The sequence below is a fragment of the Terrapene carolina genome, unplaced genomic scaffold, assembly GCF_002925995.2.
Source record: "Terrapene carolina triunguis isolate 2854851 unplaced genomic scaffold, T_m_triunguis-2.0 Scaffold89, whole genome shotgun sequence".
NCBI lineage: Eukaryota > Metazoa > Chordata > Testudines > Emydidae > Terrapene > Terrapene triunguis.
In genome coordinates this window covers 22,200,362-22,210,862 of record NW_020664440.1, presented here as the reverse complement: position 1 = coordinate 22,210,862, position 10,501 = coordinate 22,200,362, and the positions used below count along the sequence as shown (strand labels likewise).

General features: G+C 41.7%; 1 protein-coding gene across 1 annotated transcript; it reads left to right on the top strand.

Moving 5' to 3' along the window:
* Positions 1–221: 221 nt before the first annotated feature.
* Positions 222–9,817, top strand: HMCES (5-hydroxymethylcytosine binding, ES cell specific). Its single transcript, XM_024220849.3, has 6 exons — positions 222–1,104; positions 3,086–3,229; positions 4,414–4,533; positions 5,472–5,632; positions 6,277–6,469; positions 7,898–9,817. Exons 1-6 carry the CDS (start codon positions 922–924, stop codon positions 8,099–8,101), a joined length of 1,005 nt encoding a protein of 334 aa, XP_024076617.1. The 5' UTR covers positions 222–921; the 3' UTR covers positions 8,102–9,817.
* Positions 9,818–10,501: the final 684 nt, after the last annotated feature.

Genomic DNA, 10,501 nt, shown 5'->3' with positions numbered 1-10,501 from the left:
GGCAAGGAGCCCTGCAGCCCCCTTCCCTGCCAGGAACCCCCTACAATTCCCCCTCCCCCCACCAGCAGCCCCTGTCAGTCCCCTGAGCAGGAATCCCCAAACCCCTCTCTGTCTGGGCAGGGGACCCCCTTTTCCATACTCCACCAGGCAGGCCCTCAAATCACTCTCATAGTGAAAGACCTCAGTCCAACAACCAGTGACCCAGAGTAGCAATTCCCACTCCCCCTTTCCCAGAGCTGTGCTGCTTGGGGCCTCCCCTGACTTCTGATTCCTGTAGATTTAAATGTATGGTTAAAGTAAATACAGGGGAACAAAGGGCTCCCCCAGCCTGTGTCCGGGGGTCTGTTTCAGTGGATATAGTGGGCAGCAACACCAATCCATCTTATTTTTTTTTCCCCAAGGCACCTATTCCTTCTATCTGAGCATCATGTAACAATTAAAGATAGCTTTGACCATGTGGCCTCCCAGCCTCCCCTGCTCCACTGAATGTTACTCAACTGCAATCCTTAGTCATCCCACTGAAAGAAGTGTTAACCTCATAGATGGAGGAAAAGGTTTGGGGGAATCAAGTATTAAAAAGCCCATGGAACTATGTGGTGTGTATTAAATATGACACTTCAGTCACTCGCCACTTGTTCTCTCATCTGTTCATTGTATGCTTCCTTAGATTATTAAAGTCTTAGGGCCTTTTTTTACAATATCCAGCAGACTTTTGGACTCTGTAAATAATAAACCCCTGACACCTTGCCATAGAGTGGACAAGAGGCTGAGTCCTAGGGGAAGACATGCATGTATAGTAAATTGCTCCTTTTGTATCCGGTGTGAAGGAGAAATGTGATCATGCTTTGTCACCTGAAGTCAGATTTGAGGCCATTGTTCCACAGCATATAATGTCTTCTTCCTTTAGGAAACTTGTGAAGAATGTGTGGGCGCACGGCCTGCGCTCTGGGAGCAGATCGCATCCGCCGGGCCTGTGTGTACCGTGATAACCATGGTAGAACAAGGCAACCTGAATGGAGAGATGCTGATAAATACAGCCCCTCCTACAACAAGAGTCCCCAGTCCAACAGCCCTGTGCTGGTTTCCCGACGACACTTCGAGAAGGTAACCTTCAAGCAGAACAAATTACTCAGCATGCATTATGGTGCATCATATACAATGACTGACTAGTAGTTTGAAGGGGGGTAACTGTATATTTCACAACTGTACTTGACCAATTTGGTATAAACGTCTTTATATTTTGGAGCATCACAGTTTGCAGCCTCTTCAAGCCTTAGTAGTTTAGTTTTAGTTCTGTATCTCCAGACTCCTACTGCTAGTATGTGCTTTGCAGGAATTCATACTGACATTTCAGGCTTTTCAGTACACATGCTTGCCATATTAATAGTTCCGTATGTGTTCCCACTTCTACAGTAAAAAGGTGTTTTAAGTTCTGCTGAAATGTCAGGAATTAGTTATTTGTTACAACTGCTTAGATTTGTAGAACCAGAAATGTTTAAAGGTGAAATTTAAAAACATTAACACTTTATCATCAATACACCTGCACAGCATTTGAAAACTACTTCCTCCTTTACTTTTCTGCTTAAATACTATACTTAAAATTCCACAATTCTCCTGCAATAGCTGATGAGATCACAAAGAAGAAAAAGATGGTGCTTGAAACATATTTATTTATTGTTTGTATTACTGTAGTGCTTAGGAGCCCCATTTATGGACCAGGACCCCATTATGCTAGACGCTATACAAACATAGAACAAAAAAGATTGTCCCTGTCTCAATGAACTTACAATCAATGTGTAAGACCAGAGACAACAGATGGATGTAGGCAGACTGATGGACGGAGTACAAGGAAACAATGAGATGGTATTGGTCAGTATGATAGGTAGTGGTCTCAAGCGTACCAGCAACCTAACTATTAACACAGGCAAACATCTGATCATCCAGTCATCTTTATTAAACTACTTTCTATGCTTATTCACTATTTGGGGACAGTGTGACACACTGTATTTACAATGTTGAAGCAGAAACAATTGGATTTGTGCTTTTCTTTGCTGCTTTCTGTTCTGCTTGTAGGCTTGAAAGGTTTTACAAAACTGAAGGCCAATAGAAATGTTTCTGTGTAGTTTTGTTCATTGGGAACTTTTTTTAACAAACCATTTCCCTGTGGTATTAGCCACCCAAACATTGCAGCTTTTGGCTAGCACCTGAGAATCAGAAAGTGAATTTGACTAGAAGCAGAAGTGAAACCCACAGTCTGTTTCCATTGTCAAAGCTGAGAAAAAATGCAAAAATGTGAACAGTGAAAGTAAGTTAGACTTTAAAAATGCTCAGATTATTAAAACAAAGTTATTGTTTGTAACGTTTGTAAGATTTTTTTTAAATAAAAAAAGATAAGGAACCTAACAGTGTCCTTTTATAATTATTCACTGCATTGGGGAAGGCCCTAAGATGACCATGTTGCTGGGACTTTTTTTAGTAGGACAGAATGTATAATATGCTTAGAGTGGAAGATCCCTGAATAGTATTAGTTAAATAAAAATTGCAAATTTACTATTATACGCAAATATTGTATTATATAGTGAATGTTCCTTGTAACCAGTGGTGTTTATATTTTTTTTGAAAAATAGCCTTATTGCATATTGCCAGGTCTGAAAATTAATCCCTTGCATATTTTCAATGACTTTCTCAGAGGAGTAATAATTACTGATTACTTTTGAATCATTTTTCGGTTGCAGTCACGTATCAGCACAGAGTATATTCTCACACCCATACAAAACAGAAGTGATAGAATTGCAAAGAAAAGTAACTAGCAGAACAGCAACCAAAAGTTTCTTTCTTGTCAGAAAGTAACCTTTCTTCGTAAAATATAAGATGTTACTTTAATAAGTTATCTGTAAGCTCCTCTTTTCTTGTTAGGATCTCTGCCACTAGTTGTAGTGAGTGAGTTTGCTGTGATCTGTTTGTAGTCTCCACTATATAATGGAGAAGGCAGAGAGCTACAATATGTGCTGATTACTTTGTAATTTGCTGTCTGCTCCTGTCTTGCGTGTACTGGCATGAGGTGCTTTTCTATTTTATGTGACAGGATGCTGACTCTTCTGAGCGTGTCATTGCGGCTATGCGCTGGGGACTGGTCCCAGCCTGGTTTAGAGAAGCTGACCCTTCCAAAATGCAGTATAAAACGTCCAACTGTCGCAGCGATACCATGATGGAGAAACTCTCCTACAAGGTAAGTTTACAATATTACTGCATTTAATGAGTCTTGAGAGAAGGAAGATTTTATAATCATCAGCTCCTAGCAGTGCTACTAATGACTTGTAAACTAGAGATCTAAACCTCTTCCTAACAAGAATTGGACACCACCACCCTGTTGCACAGAAAATAAATCCTTCTGAATGACACATTGTAAAACCTAGCATCTCAGTTTCATTGAAATAGAAGAACCCAACAAACGATAGCTTTTCGCATGCTGTATTTGACCAGGTGGCTTTAAGATAACCCACTGTTTGGTTCAAGTACAGTTCAGACTGGAGAAAACAAAGGCATTGGTTCTATAAAAAGAAAACTTTGGGAATGGGAATAAAATACTACTTGAAATTAATAAAAAGCTTGTCTGTTAAGCCAATTGAGCAGCAGCACAAAGAGCTCTATAGGTAGACTTACCCTGCCCCCCTCAGCCGGAAGGTGGGTGTACTGTTTGGTGGGAGTCTATAAAAGGGGGTTCTGTCGTGCTCTAAATGATGGAAGGTGAGAACATGAAGGATTATTTTGTCTTACTGCTCATAACCTTCAGTGAAATAGAGACTTTCAGAATTACCCTGAGTATTACTTGCAGAACACCTACAACTTAATTTTGGTGTGGGGTGGGGACTTAGGTGCCTATCTCCCATTGATATTAATGAAAGGGAGTAGACAGAGTGCCAATTACTACAGTGATATATTTTAAACTAAATCAAACTTCCTGAATGAATCGGAATAGAATGACTAGATTTCCATCTTGTGCTAGTGTGGAGTTCTCATGCTGCCACCACCATGTATTAATGCATTTTAATTCTTAGGTGGTTAGGGGACACTACTAGATTACTATGTATAAGACACATATACAGTAATTAACTACATAATAAGGCTCTAACTTCCTCAAGAGCTTTTAGTGGTGGCATAAACCCTGATAGCAGAGCATACTTTTATGTGAACAGAACCCCAGTGTGGACCTACAGCTTTTATGTCTATGCTTTTTAGGATCAGTTATAGAATACGAAAAGGGTTATAAAGAAATGTGTTCCCTATACTTCAACCATGGCCTTGTCCTCCCCTCCTTCTCCCACCCCAACAAACATGTTTCTTTTATTTTAATACCTCCCAAGCTGCCATCTGCTTTGATTTGTGACATGGTCAAATCTTCTCTTCCCAAAGGGACCTCTGATAAAGGGCAGGCGCTGTGTAGTGCTGGCAGATGGATTCTATGAATGGCAGCAGCACAATGGAAAGAAGCAGCCCTATTTCATTTACTTCCCACAGCCCAAGCAAGAAATGGTACTGGATTCCCAGCAACAATGTTGTTCTAATACTCAGCAGTGCAATATAGCACTTTTTGGTTTGAAAAGGCTTTAGAAATATTAATTAGTTGTCACTTATCCTGAAGAAAAACATATTTATTTTGTAAATTCCTTCTCACTCCAGCTGTGTTTGTGATTGAGGTTCAGGCATAGGATATTGGAGACAGTGCAGCTTGAATGTGTGGTGAGGCCTAACTTCCAGGCAGGTGGCAAGAGGGCTTTGGCGGTGATGGAAGATGTCCCGCAGTCACGTAGTCATCCCCTATATATTAAAGTCCTGAAATGCAGAAAGATTAACTTCTTTTATGTTTGGAACTGTTGCTGTAATATGTGTTGGTACACCCAAAGCTGCAGTCTGTGCATGGCCTTTTGATCTACAGTGTGCTTCCCATCACTGTTCTAATGTAGGGCTTGATCCTGAGAAGTGCTGAGCACAAAGTGTTCCCATTGAAGTCAATGGCCCTTGCTAAAATTTCACAGAACAGAGTTCTGAATAATCTCAGAAACTCTTCTCTGCCTGTTGTGCTTTCTCCCCTCGTTATTTATTTTTTCATGGAAATGTAATCTATTACATGAAATATCTTATCTGCTACTGTTGCTTATCCTTTCTCTCCTGTGACCTCACAATAATTTCCAAAGTAACAGTTTACAATGCACAGGTGGAGGATATTGACTTTGAGAGGGGGAAAAGTATCAATGTAAGATGACGCTCCTAATAAAGTTTTTGGGTAAACATCCCTAGAAATAGAGAATAGTAATTAAAATAGCAAATGAGGCATGGGTAGCTGAACTACACTGGTTTTCAGTGTTTTCTGTGAGGTATCAGATAGCCTTTAAATATCTTTGTATTGAAATTACCTAGCATAGGAAGAAGGTTAGGAAAGATTGTGATCATTCTGTATCTTTCTTTTCCAGGCAGATGGGAAAGATGATGATGAAGAGTGGAAAGGCTGGAGGTTACTCACCATGGCTGGGATTTTTGATTGCTGGGAGCCCCCTGATGGAGGGGATGCATTGTACACCTACACCATCATCACAGTAGATGCTTCCAAAGGCTTAAGTGATATCCATAACAGGCAAGTGAGAATGACTGGCTGTGGCTGGTAGAGTTTAGGATGGCAGAGATTAGTGGGGAGTGTGTGGCAGAAAACCTTCCCTTTACTTCTGTGCTGTGTGGAGCAGGTAGTGTGACTGTATTCCCCTACATACATAGCCTTGGTGGCCAAGAACACACAGGCCAGAAATTCTTCCATGCTCTTTCTATCTGATCCCCTTAGAGAAGTACATTAGAACATTACTGACTTGTTTCAGGTCACTGAATCTTGCTCTTGCCATAAATCACTGTGTTTGGCCCCTTGCTGGTAGCAATAAGAATTAAATTGCTCATAGGGCTGCCTAGTGATTGACAGACCCTTTGCCTCCTCTGGGGAAGCAGGCTGCTTTGGTGAAGTTAGCACACTGTTTGCCTCACAGAAAAACATTGTATTGCTTAGTCCTTTCCCCAAGGCTTCAGAAATGAGGTCTGTGTGCCTTCTAGCCATTTCTTAACATGATAATAGTTATTGCCAACACAGTTAATCCCCAGATAGCTGGAATCTGGATTATGTTAATTCTGGATCTTTGTTTGGCTTTCACCCAAATCACTCAGTCCTGCGACATGGCGGATAAGTTGTGTGTCTCTATGTGGTCTTAAGATTTCTGCATCTCCTCCCATGTTTAGGATGCCAGCTATCCTGGATGGGGATGAGGCCATCAGGAAATGGTTGGACTTTACAGAGGTATCAACACAGGAAGCCCTTAGGCTCATCCACTCCACAGAGAACATTGCTTTCCACCCGGTTTCCACTATAGTAAACAACTCCAGAAACAATACACCAGAATGCCTCGTTCCCATTGGGTTGGGACCAAAGACGGTGAGATTTGGTGGTTGACACAAATCAGACTTCCCTACCATAATACTGTTTAATAATAATAAATAGAATTGTCCTTTGACCTCTGTCTAACTGGGGGTTCCGCTGCTCTTTCCAAACATTAATGAATTAATCCTGCCTGTGAGGTAGATAATTTATACCCATTTTCATAGATGCATAGATTTTTCAGGCTGGAAGTGCCTTTTACAGAGGAGAAAATGGAGGGCCGGATTTAGGGGCAGGTGATTCAGGTGACCGCCTGGGGTGCCGGGCTTAGAGGGCACCAGGCTCGGGGGGTGCTGTTTTTGTTAATAGCGACAAAAGGGAAAATAGAATGTTTTGAAGTAAAATATAAATACAGATTGCAGATCCTAGCGTGCAAATTTATCATCTTATATGACAGGATAAATCATGCATCAAAGTTGTGAAATGGGCTACAAATGCAACAAAAATAAGATATTCAAAAGTTTAACAAATGGGGGGAGGCCACTCCATAGAATATAAGAGAATAAATCACATGTTTTGTTAGCTGTTCATTAGGGGCTGGCAGCTCACTCAGCGCCTGAGGATGAGAGGTAGATTATGCCATATAAGATGCTTGAGCTACCCCTTCTAACTGATTCAGGATGGCTCTGAGAAACTCCCAAATCAGGGAGTGTTATTTACTCCTTCTCATAACACAAGAACTAGGGGTCACCAAATGAAATTAATAGGCAGCAGTTTAGAACAAACAAAAGGAAGTATTTTTTCACACAACACACAGTCAACCTGTGGAACTCCTTGCCAGAGGATGTTGTGAAGGCCAAGTCTATAACAGGGTTCAAAAAAGAACTAGATAAGTTCATGGAGGATAGGTCCATCAATGGTTATTAGCCAGGATGGATAGGGATGGTGTCCCTAGCCTCTGTTTGTTAGAAGCTGGGAATGGGCAACAGGGGATGGATCACTTGGTGATTACCTGTTCTGTTCATTCCCTCTGGGGCACCTGGCATTGGCCACTGTCGGAAGACAGGATATTGGGCTAGATGGACCTTTGGTCTGACCCAGTATGGCTGTTTTTATGTTCCCAAAGGCAGCCATCCATCCCCAGTTGGAGAGAGGGTCACTGCAGTGAAGGCCCCTCAAGGATTCCCATTCCTTTTCCTGCTCTTCCAGAAATAAACCATGTTGTAAAGTCTCAGGATCACTCGGCTTAATACGGTATATTCTTTCCTGAATGGCATTTAGGATTAATCTGACTGGGACTTCCATGGGGACCTTCTGCAAGGCTGTGTAACTGTAGGGAGTGATGCTGCTGCTGCACCTCCCCATTCTGAAACTGGACCCAGCTCATTGACTTGGTACCCATGTGGGCATTTTCCGATGTGCCTTGAATATATGACCAGCTATTTCTGCGGTTCTTGTTTTTCTTATTGTAATTTGTCCTCCCAGGAAACCAAAGTCAGCACTAGCAGCAAAATGATGTTGGACTGGGTGAAGAACAAGTCTCCCAAGAAAGAGGAAGATGATTTGCCCAGATGGTCCAGCCAGTTCATCCAAATCACTGCACCCAAGAGAACCAGTGCAGGCTTAATGCATCAGTGGCTGAAGAAGGAAGAAGGGGATCCTTGTGCAAAGAAGCCCAAAACTCAATGAACTGACTTTCAGTTCTGAGTTCCTAAGTAGATGCAGCGTGTTAGCCTGTTAGATCCTGCAGACTGGTAGTGAGACTCCTGTGACTTTGTTGCATTGAGCATTTAAACATGATCTCTAGCACTGATGTGATTTTGTAGCTTGTTGCCCTTCTTGTGCTGATGATTTACTGATTCAGGAGAGCAGTGTTTGGTTTTTAAAACTTTCTTTCTTGTCTTCCATTAGCAGGGACATAGATTTAATGTGCAATGCTCACCTCCCATCAACTTTTTCACTGCAGCCTAGTGGTTGGCACTGACCTGCCTTGGGAACATTTATGAATCAGATACATGTGTGAGAGGCACTTAAACCCAATCCATGCTCTTCCCATTGGATGAGGAACAGAAAAACTGCATGGAATTCTTTCCTGCAGTGGTATTCAGCTGGTTCTCCTTTGTGTTAATTCTCCTATATAGTGTCTGTTCTATACAGATTATTTTGGACACTTTTGGTGTTTTGATGCTTGAGAACTTCTGCAGCTGAAAAATGAACAAAAGAACCTATGTTAAACTGGTATTTAAATCAGAGACAGAGTCCCATTTTCCAAGGCCAGGAAATTCTGGGCTAACACTGCCTTGCTTTGTGTCAGCTCAGCAACATGTATGGGCCTCTGCATACGGGTTCCAGAACAGTGGGATCCTGATGTCATATGTGGAAAGGAGGATGTTCAGGATCCTGGAAGCAAGTGCCATGGGTACAGGTGCCTTTTAAAACTGAGGAAGCATTCTACTGTGGAAATGGGGAGGGGGGGGTGTATGTATGTGTGTGTGTGTGTGTAAGAATAAGAGAGAAATGCCTTGTTAAGTCAGTTTTGCCGGTGAAAGTAAAAAGTGGCCTTACCTTTAAATCCTTTTCCATGCTCATTGTCTGTCCCATTTCTGACAGGCTGACCTGCCTTTAAGGAGTCTGTGTGCTATTGTCAAGGGCTGCTTTGAAAACCATTCCCCAGTGGTATTATAATATTATGGAAGACTCTAGAAATATCCCCTCAAATTTCCCACTGTTGCTACCACTGGTGGTAGCAATGGAAGTTATAATGTAGGCATGAATCAGTATTTTAACCTGTGTTGTCTAACCCTGCTCTGAGCAGGGTTAGATGACACAATGGTAAAATGGCAGCATATTGTCTACACCAGACCTCACGCTGACAGTAGCAACACTGGTAAATTTAAAGAGAAAAAAGTCCTGATGTTCAGAAGTGCTGAGTGCCCACAGCTCCAAATGAAGTCAATAGAAGCTGCAGGTACTCAGTATCACTGAAAAACAAGCTTTAATGTGTTGGCATGACCTTAGAGAGCAGGTTCCTGGGAATTACTGGGTTTAATCTGTCTCCTGTGGCAGCCATAACTCCTAGCTTTATTATTTTTTGTGGGGAGTTGTGTGGGAAAACTTGTCTTGGCCATAATGTTTGTGCAATCTTTTTATTAATAGGATTTTAAGATTTAGAGAGTATTTTCTGAATTCTTGATCCAGAGAGGGAACAATCACTCTTTTGAGTAGGTAGATCACTGGATTGTCACTAAAGTATATTTTTTTGTCTTTGGTCTGGGACTTGAACAAACAGTGACAGTCAAATGTTAGAGCAAAGCCCTTAGCATGTGGGAGCTCTCTGGAGAGCATCACTTATTTGTATTTGAAGTAGTAGTTTGTAGAAAATAAAAAGCGATCAGTTGGCTTGTTGTGATGTGTCCTTGTGTGAGTCTGTCTCTCTGTACTTGTTATCAATCCATACTCATCCACTCCACAAGCAATGTGAATAATGTGTCTTCCTCACCCTTGGGAAAAGAGCGACTTCACAGAGTATAGTGAGCTGTAAGACTTTTGGCTGGATAAAGTTCCTGAAGAGGTAAGAGTTTATTTACAAATTAAAATATTCTCAGAAGGCAGATTGATGGCTCCACTCAGAACTGCTTTGTTCTAAGGGAGCTCCACAGATGCTTCTTAGCCGCTGTGGAGAGTCTTGGGGGATGGGCGGTTGAGCAGCAGCCCTTGGAGTGTCGAATAGGAGTGTGGTGAGATACAGTACCATTAAACCGGGGAGAACCAAATCCATGCTGCTGCAAGGAAGTGAGTTATTTTAAAAGTATCAAAGATATATGAGAATCTTTCGGTAACCCATTACATTACATTCATTGGGAAATGCTCCATTGAGCCCCATTTCTGACACCTTTGAGGAGCTAGGGAATGTCTCCTGCTAGCTGATCAGTAGTTTGGGGTGGATTTAGTGTTTCCCCTTGTCTATGCTTAATGTAAACTAGCCAGAAACAGTTTTGCAGTCTATTTCCCTATCATTGCCATCATTAATCTCTCAAGACAAAATAATTTATTATCTAATTTCAGTCCCATTCCAGACTGGAAGAATCA

Coding starts and splice junctions, on each gene's coding strand:
- HMCES (XM_024220849.3), top strand. CDS start 922: ATGTGTGGGCGCACGGCCTGCGCTCTGGGAGCAGATCGCATCCGCCGG. Junction 1,105..3,085: donor CCCGACGACACTTCGAGAAG/GTAACCTTCAAG, acceptor TTTATGTGACAG/GATGCTGACTCTTCTGAGCG. Junction 4,534..5,471: donor CACAGCCCAAGCAAGAAATG/GTACTGGATTCC, acceptor TTTCTTTTCCAG/GCAGATGGGAAAGATGATGA.